At 37.4% G+C, this 12,514-nt stretch overlaps 1 protein-coding gene across 3 annotated transcripts in view; it reads right to left on the minus strand.

The window, feature by feature from the left end:
* The window catches only part of TP53BP1 (tumor protein p53 binding protein 1), a 91,857-nt gene that overhangs the window by 44,687 nt on the left and 34,656 nt on the right, over positions 1–12,514 (minus strand). For all 3 annotated transcript variants that reach the window (XM_068991085.1, XM_068991087.1, XM_068991086.1), the window contains 3 exons: positions 10,976–11,105; positions 10,173–10,267; positions 7,429–7,634 (listed from right to left, as the gene is read on the minus strand). In XM_068991085.1, the coding sequence (XP_068847186.1) occupies positions 7,429–7,634; positions 10,173–10,267; positions 10,976–11,105 (431 nt within the window). The remainder of the gene's footprint in view (positions 1–7,428; positions 7,635–10,172; positions 10,268–10,975; positions 11,106–12,514) is intronic.

Raw genomic sequence — 12,514 nt, forward strand, 5'->3', positions numbered from 1 at the left:
AAACACTTAAATTTACTGCATATCACTACTAAAATCATGTCATACGCTGTATGATGGGCCGTCAATTATACAAGAATCACACGAACATAAGCCCACACAGTCCACTTCAGTTCTCACAAAGTGGGAACACATACAAGCATAACTCAGAGATACTGCAGGTTCAGTTCCAGATCACCACAATAAAGCAAGTCACACAAGTTTTTAGGTTTCTCAGTGTACGTAAATGCTTAAACTATGTAGTCTAAGTGTGCAATAGCACTGTGTCTTTAAAAGATGTACATATCTTAATTAAAAAAATTTTTTTTTTAATCCTAAACATTGACTGACAATTCTGGATTGCCACAACTCTATCTGTAAAAAAACAAATTATCTGCAAAGCACAATGAAATGAGGTATGCCTGTTCTTATTTCATGTCCCACTATTTCAAAACGTGCTGGCACTCACAAAGCAAATGTTAAAATTCAAAGTTTATGATAATCACATTAGTCAACAGATAACACTACACACCAATATGAAAGGCTGAAGGCTTAGCAGGAAGATTAAATCATGTTGGTAAGGACGTGGAACAACTACAACTGTCATAAACTGCTGGTGGCAATGCAAAAGCTACCACCACTTAGGAAGACAGTCTGGTTCTATCTTACAAAGTGAAACATACATTAGTGTTACAATATGATCCAGAAATTGTCTTTGTAGATATTAACCCAAAAGAAATAAAATCATAAGTCCACACAAAGATGTGTACGCAAATGTTCACAGCAGTATCAAACATCCAAAAACTAGAAGCAACCCAAATGTTCATCAAGAGGTGAATAAGTATCCTTATCACAGAATAGTACTCAACAATAAAAAGGACTGAAATATTAATACATGCCAGAATGTGAATGAACCTCAAAAATTAGCTAGGCTAAAATATTCAAACACAAAACATCATACACTTATCATTCCAACTGTAAGAAATTCTTGAAAAGATAAAACTGTAGTGACAGAAGGCAGATGACTGGTTGCCCAGGGTAGAAGGCGGGGTGGGGGGGTGCGGGAGGTGAGGAGGGATCAATCGTAAAGGATTATGAAGAAGCTTTTTAGGGTGACGAAACTGCTCCATACTTCGATGGCGATGATGGTTATACATTTGTATGCAACTACCAAAATTCATCAAACTATACACTTAAAATGGCAGTCTCATTTTATGTAAATAACATCTTAAAAAAATTTAACTCAAAGTTTAATGTTTTTATGTAAGAATTTACATTTAGGGTGTTGTTTTGCTCGACATAAGCAAAAGAGGAGTCAAAGTATGTTGCCAAACATTCTGTGCATTCATTAACTTCTAATATTTCAATGTTTGGTCTTACTGTTTACCCTTTCAGATTATAAAAACAGTAATAAATTTTATCTGCTCATATACTCCCAGGCATGACTGCATAAAATTGGTTCAACATTTCTAATGGCAATTTGACAATACACAACAGCCTTATATATTCCTTAGTCAAATAATTCCATTTCCAGGAAATTATTTGATGAAAATACACTGAGATTTAGCTACAATGCTGTTCAATACTAAAACTATTTAGAAAAGGAAATAATATGATATATCCTAAATATCTACAGATAGGAGATTCATTTAAAAATTACGATATACCTAACACGATGGAAGACTTTATAACTGACATATAATTGTGCCTGAGTATTAAAAAAATTATAGAAAAACAGGCTATGCATTAAATAAACATTTTCTAGTTAAAGAAGTTTATGAATATATATTTTATTGTGGTCTATACATTTTTACATAAATTTCCATGTTTTTTAAGTTATTAATAATACATAAATACCATTAAAAAGTTACAAGCAGTTATTTGAGATAGCATAACTGATAATCTTAGTCTCACTTATTTGTATGTTACATACATTTTATAAGAAATTATCTATTTTTTAATAAAAAGTAAGTCAATTCACAAAGGCTTATAGATAAGGCATTGCTAATAAAATTATAAGTAACAGTTGTTTTTTAAAGTCAAACTCATATAAAAATAACCACCTCAAAGTGAGCATTTACAATGTGCAACCACCACCTCTATCTACTCTGAAAACATCTTCATTACTCCAAAAGGAAATCTCATACCCATTAAGCAGTTGCCCCATTCTGAATATGCTGTAAGAGTTATCAAGGTAAATATTTATATGATTTTTTACAGAATTTTTTCAATATATATATAATTTCTGTCAGCAAAATAAAATTTCAGGGGCTAACCAGCCTAACAATAAACTTTATTTCTTAAAAGGCTTCCTGGCTCTAGTATCCGGCCCCTAATAATCTCTGAAGGCTTAATCAGAATAATAAAGTTAAGTGGGAAAAAAAAAAAAACCCTCAGGGCTCTGGATAAAGACTAACAAAGAATTATCAGGACTTCCATCAATGAGTCAACCAGTCTAGACTCAATACAGACCTACATCCATAGTATTCAAGCAGTCAAAAACTGGTCTCACACACAGTTTAAAAGCCACGAATAAAATCATCTATATGTGTATCAAGAATGAGAAAGTTTTAAATATCAAACTATTTTCTACTAATCCTCTCCTCAGCCCTCACACCCTGGTGAAGGATCAAAAAGGCTATGCAATTAACAAATATATTAGGGAAAAAAAGAAAGAAATACATGAAGTTACCTTTATCTTAGTTTTCTCTTGATTAGTAATGATTTTATTATAAATAAACAGATCTCACAACATCAAAATTAGGTTGACTTGGACTCCCGTAACCAATGTAAAGAAAAAAAAAAAAAAACACAGATGTACAAAGGTGAGCCATTAAGAATAACATAAGGAGTTTGATACACAATGAAAAAGTATGGAGATTCCAAATAAAAACAACAGATTTAATACACACATTTACTTTAACTTTTTTCCAAAATCCCACTAAGGAATGGTACAGCAATTAAAACAAAAAGTGAATTTTCAAGAAAAAGAACACAAAGAAAAGATAACCACAATAAAATTTCAGAAGAGTGGTCATCTATTTAGCAGACTAGTGAAAACTGAATTCCTAAGACAGCAGTGGAGAAAGCCAAGATGTAACCCAAATTACACCTCAGAATCACCATGCCCCAAAAAAGATTCAGGACTTGGCAGCAGCCCAGGTAACTCCGGAAGTGGTGATGAGGGCAGAGCTAAAATCAGGAGGATTGACTAGCTGGAAATCTATTTCAGAAGCAGTTTAATCCCCAGATCCTCTCTCCCTGACCCTCGTCCTCCCTGGAGAGAGTAAAACATAACATCCCTGAACTGGAGGACAGGGGGCACAGTTACCAGAAAGTACCATATTGGAAATAGGGAGATTAAATGAACATTTACATTGAATAGAACCTGCCCCTGTGTCTCAACACCCCCAGTCCTCTCTCAGCATAGATATCTAAAGTAATGGCAGACAAGAGGGAACCTGAACAAGATGAGATAAATCAAGATACTGACATTAGGAGACCCCAGAAATGGCCCTACATATCATATCACAGTAAATACCAGAAACAAGAAGCACCAACCGCTAATTCAGAACTTCTAATCTGTTTTCTAGGATTTCTCCTCTTAAAGGAGGCAGACAATCAAGGATTTACCATCACACTCTTAAATTAGAGGAAAGCCTCTAATTCAAAAGTGAAACACACAACTAACAAAACTAAAACGTATTTGAAGAAATACTGACCATTACAGGGAGAAAACGTCTCAAAAACTAATATTAATATTATTAGGGAGATAAGATAGTGTTTGGAAAACTCAGCAGTGGCCACAGGACTGGAAAAGATCAGTTTCCATTCCAATCCCAAAGAAAGGCAATGCCAAAGAATGCTTAAACTACCACACAACTGCACTCATCTCACACGCTAGTAAAGTAATGCTCAAAATTCTCCAAGCCAGGCTTCAGCAATACGTGAATCATGAACTTCCAGATGTTCAAGCTGGTTTTAGAAAAGGCAAAAGAACCAGAGATCAAATTGCCAACATCCGCTGAATCATCAAAAAAGCAAGAGAGTTCCAGAAAAACATCTATTTCTGCTTTATTGACTATGCCAAAACCTTTGTCTGTGTGGATCACAATAAACTGACCACCTGACCTACCTCTTGAGAAACCTATATGCAGGTCAGGATGCAACAGTTAGAACTGGACATGGAACAACAGACTGGTTCCAAATAGGAAAAGGAGTACGTCAAGGCTGTATATTGTCACCCTGCTTATTTAACTTATATGAGACACGCTGGGCTGGAAGAAGCACAAGCTGGAATCAAGATTGCCGGAAGAAATACAAAAAACCTCAGGTATGCAGATGACACCACCCTTATGGCAGAAAGTGAAGAGGAACTAAAAAGTGACAGAGGAGAGTGAAAAAGTTGGCTTAAAGCTCAACATTCAGAAAACGAAGATCATGGCATCCGGTCCGATCACTCCATGGGAAACAGATGGGGAAACAGTGGAAACAGTGTCAGACTTTATTTTGGGGGGCTCTAAAATCACTGCAGATGGTGACTGCAGCCATGAAATTAAAAGACGCTTACTCCTTGGAAGAAAAGTTATGAGCAACCTAGATAGTATATTCAAAAGCAGAGACATTACTTTGCCAACAAAGGTCTGTCTAGTCAAGGCTACGGTTTTTCCAGTGGTCATGTATGGATGTGAGAGGTGGACTGTGAAGAAAGCTGAGCACCAAAGAATTGATGCTTTTGAACTGTGGTGTTGGAGAAGACTCTTGAGAGTCCCCTGGACTACAAGGAGATCCAACCAGTCCATCCTAAAGGAGATCAGCCCTGGGATTTGTTTGGAAGGACTGATACTAAAGCTGAAACTCCAATACTTTGGCCACCTCATGTGAAGAGTTGACTCATTGGAAAAGACTCTGATGCTGGGAGGGATTGGGGGCAGGAGGAGAAGGGGACGACAGAGGATGAGATGGCTGGATGGCATCACCGACTCGATGGACGTGAGTCTGAGTGAACTCCGGGAGTTGGTGATGGACAGGGAGGCCTGGCTTGCTGCAATTCATGGGGTCGCAAAGAGTCAGACACGACTGAGCAACTGAACTGAAGATAGTATACCTATAAAATGACAAAATGCTGATCTTTTTTTAAAAGGGAGAACATTTGAGAAAAAAAAAAAAGTATAGAAATTTAAAACCCAAGAGTAGAAATTAATAGCTCAGAGAAAGGTTAAAAGATGGTTAAACCTAGTAATTGCACTACTAATTATATATAATGAGAGAAATAAATTATGATTACATATAATAGATATAACACACATTCACAGAGAAACTTGTGCATGAATGTACACAGCATTATTTATAATAACCAAAAAGGGGGGAAACAACCCAAATGTCCATCAACCGATAAATGGATAAATAAAATGTAATATGTACATGCACAGTATTATTCAAAATAAAAAGGAATAAAGTTCTAATACATACCACAACATGCATGAGCAGTGAAAACATTCCACTGAAGAACCAATCACAAATTGTGTAATTCCACTTACTGTATATGAAATACCCAGAACAGGCAAAATCATGAAGACACAAAGTAGATTAGTGATTGACTAGGGCTGAGAGTAGGGGAAATGGAAATGTCGGTTAATAAGCATGGGGTCTTTTGATTGGAGGGGCTGTGTGTGATGAAAATGTTCTAAAATTGGACTGTCATGAATAACTACACAATTTATACTAAAAGCCACCTGACCGTACACTAAAAGGCTGAACAATATGGTGCGTGAGTTAAATCTCAATAAAGTAGGAGCTTTTTAATTAAAAAAAAAAGTTGAGGAAATCATCCAGTAAGTTAAACAAGAGGAGAGAGACAGATGGGAAGTAGGGCACAAAACAATAAAAATAAAACTACAAGACTATTCTAGGAGTTTGAATATCCAAACAATAGGTATTCCATTAAAAAAAGAAGAACAGAGAGGAAGAAATTAAATAATTGAATGTCCTCGAACTGAACAACTTGACTTTCTAGACTGAGAGAACTAACGAATACAAAATAAAAACAGACTTATGTCAAGGATCTGGAAGTTGCAGAACACTGAGGATGAAGAGAAAATTCTACAAGATTCCAGTAAGGAGAAATAACAGCTCACATATTAAGGATCAAAATCAAGGACAGGGACATGGCTGGTGGCTGAGTGATTAAGAATCTTCCTTGTAATGCAGGGGATTCAAGTTCAATCCCTGTTTGGAGAACTAAGATGCCATATGCTGCAGGGCAACTAAACCCATATGCCACCATATAGATCCCATGTGCAACTAAGACCCAATGCAGTCAAATCAATAAGTAAATACTAAAAAATCAAACTGGCCACACTTCTCAACAGCAACATTGGAACTTTGAAGATGGTGAAGCTATGCTTTCAAGAAGTTTAAAGGAAAATTATTTCCAACATAAAATTCTATACTCCTACAAACTATGAATCAAGTATGAGAGTAGCAAGTCTGCTACTATAAGAATGTCCTCCACCAAAATGAGGGCATAAATCAAGCACGAAGACATGGAGCCCAAGAGGAATCCAACACAAAGACAGGTAAGGACCATCTCCAGACAGTGAAAGGGAGGTGACAGTTCTACACCGGGAATAGAAGGCAACAGCACAGATTAGAAATCAGGAGGCTCCCAAAAGTGGTTTCTCCAAAAAGAAGTTTGAGGCCCTTAAACATCTTGAAAAGAAATTTTCATTAGTAGCAACTGGTAGAAAACCTAGGATTGATTTAGTGAGAAGTTCGTGGCGTTAAGGTAGAATAATGATTAATGCTGCCTTTCAATTTCAAAGTAACATTTCAAGAAGTTTAAAGACATAGTACAAAATTTAAACATAAACAGTACATCAGACATGAGGTGACTCTGGACAGGTTCTGAAACCAGACCATGACAGGTGCCCAAGTCCACTGCTATTGTTGTTCAGTCACTCAGCTGCATCTGACTCTGCAACCCCATGCACTGCAGCATGCCAGGCTTCCCTGTACTTCACCAGCTCCCACAAGTGTATAAATTTACTAAAATATCACTAAACCACACACAAAATGGGTGAGTTTTATGGTTTGTAAATTATACCTCAATGCTGCTGCTAAGTCGCTTCAGTCATGTCCGACTCTGTGCGACCCCATAGATGGCAGCCCACCAGGCTCCCCCTTCCCTGGGATTCTCCAGGCAAGAACACTGGAGTGGGTTGCCATTTCCTTCTCCAATGCATGAAAGCAAAAAGCGAAAGTGAAGTCGCTCAGTCGTGTCTGACTCTTAGTGACCCCAAAGACTGCAGCCTTCCAGGCTCCTCTGTCCATGGGATTTTCCAGGCAAGAGTACTGGAGTGGGGGGCCATTGCCTTCTCCATACCTCAATACAGTTGCTTAAAAAAAAAAAAAAAGACATTAGGAGGAAAAAACTTATTCTACAATACTCACATGAGAAAACTCAGGCTGGGACGGAATAGGAAGTGAACCAGGAGTGAAGACTGGTGTGCTCTGAGATACTGGTGTCGAGGCTTGTGGTGATATACTGGGCTCAGCAGGGAGAGGGGGGTTTTCCATCTCTGCTGGCTCATCACCTTGGAGTTTCTTCTGAAAAGACTCTCCTCCTTCAGATAACACTGACATATCCATTGGCTCATCTAGTTTAAAATAGGGAAAACAAATTGAGAAAGAAGCACTCATCAGTACTATTCATGTTCCAATACCACTAGTAATTATATTCAGAGATTTTCATTCCTAAAAAAAAAACAAAAAAAACAGTGACTTGATTTTTAGAAAAATTGATAGGCTAATAGAAGACTGGGTCCTAGAAATCTAGCAATACTTTATTCCCCTAAGGGAGGGAAGTCCACACTCCTAAAATACTGAGACATAAATTAAAACAGGGTTCATCTAAGGACACCCATCCATCTACATGAGAGCAAGTTAACTTGGTTCTTCTGAGCCCCTTTCCTGATTATAGCTCAGTTTTCATACTTTGCTCAGCAACACCCAGATTAATGGCACCTAATTTAACCATAGGCCTTGAAAGGCAGTGAACTTGCTCACCACTCTAAGTACACATCGAGAGAGGTATGAACTCATTTTACTTGTATTAACAACTGTTAACTGCAGCGGTGGATGCTGTGACAAATAAAGGAGGGGAAAAAAATTAATCAATGTCAGTCAGTAATGATTTATCAAAGAACTAAATACAGGACACTAAGCCTGGGACAAACTGCTCAGGAGGGAGCGAAACAAAACACAAACACTGCCTTCCCACAGCACTCTATCCACCTATAGGCTAACAGGACCTTCCTCAGAGTCAGCCTAGCCGGCGAGGCATTTGATTCATCAACGCTTTTTCCCCTATCTTACAACTTGAAGCCTCAAGCAGGCTTCCCTTTAGACCACTCTCACATACTACCCACACCATTTAGTTTTTCCCTATAATCAAGCTACCAGCTCCCCACAACCTCAATGCCTATCTATCCCGGCTGCTTCGCTTGGTGTCACACGCACACTCCAATCTAGACAAGTTTGGGAACGGGTGCTGTAGACCTTTATTACACTACCACAGCTGTGTTAATCAATTTCATTGTATCTTTTGATCTTTATCACCATGACAAAGCACTTATATAAGGACTGTTCTAAGCGCTACATATAAAAAGGCTTTAGAGGTTAATATTCTTAGACATTAAAAACAAATACAAAAAGCATACACAGTCCCACAATTATTCACATATTAAGCAAATACATTAAATCTAAAATATAATTGACAAGAGAGAATACAATATGTTACATGAAAAAAAAGAACACAGATCATATACGTAACATTATCCCAACTGTGTAAACATACTTCTTTATATTCATGTATAGAAAAACTCTGAAAGGAAATAAGCATATCCAAATACTAATTACACCTGGGTTGTGGTATCACAGGTGATTTTTATTCTCTTCTCATTACTTTCCCATATGCTTTCCAAACTTTCTACTGTAAGTACTAACTATGTTTACAGTCAGGGAGAAAACATTTTTAATATATTTTTTATATATCTTCAGTGTTCACACTACAGATAGAAAAAAATAAGATCAAGGATAAACCAAATTTAATTTGCATTAACAGTATTTTTTGCATCAATAGAATGGATTCACTTTTTTTTTTCACTGAAGATATCTAATCCCATTATACTTAGAATGGTATTAGTACCCTTGGATATACCTACACTGATTTCAAGAGAAACTAACCAGACACAAACTCTTTGACAGAAGAAAAGTCTATGATTAAATTTTGTCACAGGTAAATTAAAACCCATTAACACAGGCTTTGGTGGTAGGTGCCCAAGTTCAAATCCTGCCTCTATGACTTAGCTGTGAAATCTCTCTGTGCCTCCATTTTGTCATCTATAAAATGGGGATAAAAGTAACACCTACTTCTCAGAACTGTTGTGAGAATTTTTAAAAAAACACAAAGAGAAGCACCTAGAACTGAAGAGAAACACAAAGAACAGTGCCTGGCATAAACTAAGCATTCAGTAAATATTAGCTATTGTGCCATTATTGCTATGTGAAAGAAGGAGAAGGGAAAAAATCATGGAATTCACTGGAAAAGGCCTGGTATAGCAGGAGGAATTTGAAATATCTTGAGTGACTAGAACAGGGCAAAAGAGGTTTAGATAATGACATAGGTAAAAAGGAAATCTCTCCTATCAATAAAGTAATATAAAATCACTAGGTCCTCAAAGGAGGAAAGGAATGAAGTCAAAATTTCTACCACCTGCCCCTAATCACTCTGGCTAAAACTGCTTTGATAATAGCAAAATAACCTATAAGGAACAAAAGAAACAACTTTTGGTTCCCTCTGACTAGGAACATGTGACCATGTTGTTGGAAACCAGTAGGCCAATAGTAACAAAATTCTTCACTATATTAATTCATCTGAGTTCAACTTTAACAACTTTCCCTTAAGGGTCTTTTCAAAAATTAAGTTGTCAATACAGAACTCAGAAAAAATCAGTGCGAGAAGAGCAAAAAACTGAGGCGAGCACTTCCTACTAGGCCACAACACGGAAGGTTAGACTTGAGTCCTAGTGAAGTTCCGGTCTCAGTGTTCTGACACAGAAAGACACACACGCTGCAGGGCAGAGATGCTGCTCCACTGCTAATCTGAGATCGACAGACAGATCAAGAGAGCTCACCTTTTCTCCCTTCTTGCTCTGTGGGACTGCTAGGGACGATAAAGGGGGTGGATCGGAAAGCATCCGGGGAAGGAGATACAAGATCTGAGGAATTCCTTTATGTAAAGAGAGAATCACAGGTTATTTCACCAGAGCCACAGTTTTCCATTCGTTTTCTACTTCTCGATCTAAGTCAGTCAAACAATACTTATTAGTATTTCTCTCAAACAGCTGAAATTGGTAAAAGAGCCATGGGTAATACTTAAATAACTATTTCTCATACCAGACGTATCCAAACTGAGACTAAAAAAATTAAAAAAAGATTATGGGAAAAGCCATATAATTACAAAAGAAAGTAACTGACTGGATACAAGGACGTTATGACTGAAAAGCACGATGAGAAAATGCTAAAAAAAAAAAAAACACCATTCAACTGCAGATGTGAGACAAATATTCACTCCTGCACACAGATAAAGAAATCCAATTATTATCAACTCTAGCATAACCCCTTCTGCACCCCTATGCCATTAAATGGGAAGAACTGTTAGTCAAATGGAGCAGCAAGCAGCTTATTTTAGACATGTAAGAGTCTCTAAATAACTGGGCGATTTCTTCCCTGGTGAAACCTTTGGGCTCCAAATGGGAAAGCAGATCTACCTGTCTTCAATAATTCCACTAAGTTCTTATTCCCCCAAATTCTTAACCCTAGAGTTTACTTCTTTGCTTCAAAAGACTTCTGGACTACCAATTTTAGCTCTTTCAATCTTAGCCTTAAGACCATAAGGCCCATGTTTCCCTGAAAGGACTATTTTCAGCTTACTCACGTGGAAAGACTCTCCTGAACAAGGGATCTCTGACCAGAGAGCTGCAGGAGGTGCAAAGTGGTAGCAGGTGTGGAGGCCAGAGAACACGCACCTTCCTCCCTTAAAGGAGCACAGCAACCATCAGAAGACACTGCGAAAAAAAAACCCAGTTGCATTTACTTCTCATATTGACATTACTGAACTGCCAAAAAACAAAAAACACTCAGTACTACAAAAAGGGTAATATTCATATATCCACCCATATGGATAGGTGGCTGCCACAAAGGCAACAACTATTTTCTAACTGCAGTCCAATTAATGAGTGCAAAGAATCTGCCTGCAATGCAGACCAGGGTTCAATCCCTGAGTGGCGAAGACTGCCCTGGAGACGGGAATGGCTACCAACTCCGGTATTCTTGCCTGGAGAATTCCATGGACAGAGGAGCCTGGTGGGCTACAGTCCGTGGGGCCACAGAGTCAGACACAACTGAGCAACTGACAAAATGGAATGGCATTCTAACATAAATCTTGAGTAACCATTAAACACCCGCCTCCCTAATAAATTATGAATTTCCTTAAAAAAGAATTGACAAAAAGAACTCCTTAGTCCTTTCCATCATGATCGAAGCTTGAAGAGGAAAAGCCAGAACCCTTAAACCTCTCCTTGGCTGCTCTTTCTTGTGACATTGCTATTGCAGTAAGCAAGTCTTCTATTTCAAGTTCTACCTAAGGTGAAGTAAAGTTCATGCCATGATGCAGATGAGAGAAATCAGAACAATATGCATGATACCTGATAACATGAATGCAGCAATTTTCATGATTAGAACCTGAGCTCCTCAAAGGAGAGAAAAAATACTAATGCCTAAGTAAAAGGATATATGAGCAGCTATTAGTGATTTATACTATGAAGAGTCTCCTGTGGGTCCCTTCTCTTTAGCAATGAATTGCGTATCTGCTGTTTTAATTGCAAAAATAAAGAAATTTCTTAAACACAACCTTGTAACTTTAGTGAAAGACCAGAAAAGGCTTCATGGTAACCCTCTGTATGTCCTGCACACATTCACAACACAGTAAAGGAACATAACCTTCTCTTCTTTCCTACTTACAACCAATACATCATAATTTGCTGATTGTGACTAAAGCTTTTTGGCCCTGTGAAGTTGCAGAACAGGGCATTGGTGGGGGTTAACAAAATCTGAAACAAATACCAGTCTACTTCTGAAAGTATTATGTTCTTTCTGCTAGATCATAACTTCCTATTTGTGGTATATGAACTAATAAACAGATGAATAAGTAGACTGTTACCCAGGTGAATATAAAAATCTTCACTTAATTATCATATTAAGATTTGAAGACTTATGATAACAGAAATAGCTACTCAGTCCATAACATTAAATCTGCTATATTATTATTATTCAATATCTCCATTTCCAAAAGAGAAAGAAAATTATGCTAAAATGTTAAATAGCAATCATTTCCAAAAAGCCCTTCTCATTAATCAGCTAGAAATATACTTTCCTTCTGTATCACAAACAAGTCTGCATACCTACAAAGTGCCTA

This window comes from Capricornis sumatraensis, chromosome 19 (genome assembly GCF_032405125.1).
Source record: "Capricornis sumatraensis isolate serow.1 chromosome 19, serow.2, whole genome shotgun sequence".
Lineage (NCBI taxonomy): Eukaryota > Metazoa > Chordata > Mammalia > Artiodactyla > Bovidae > Capricornis > Capricornis sumatraensis.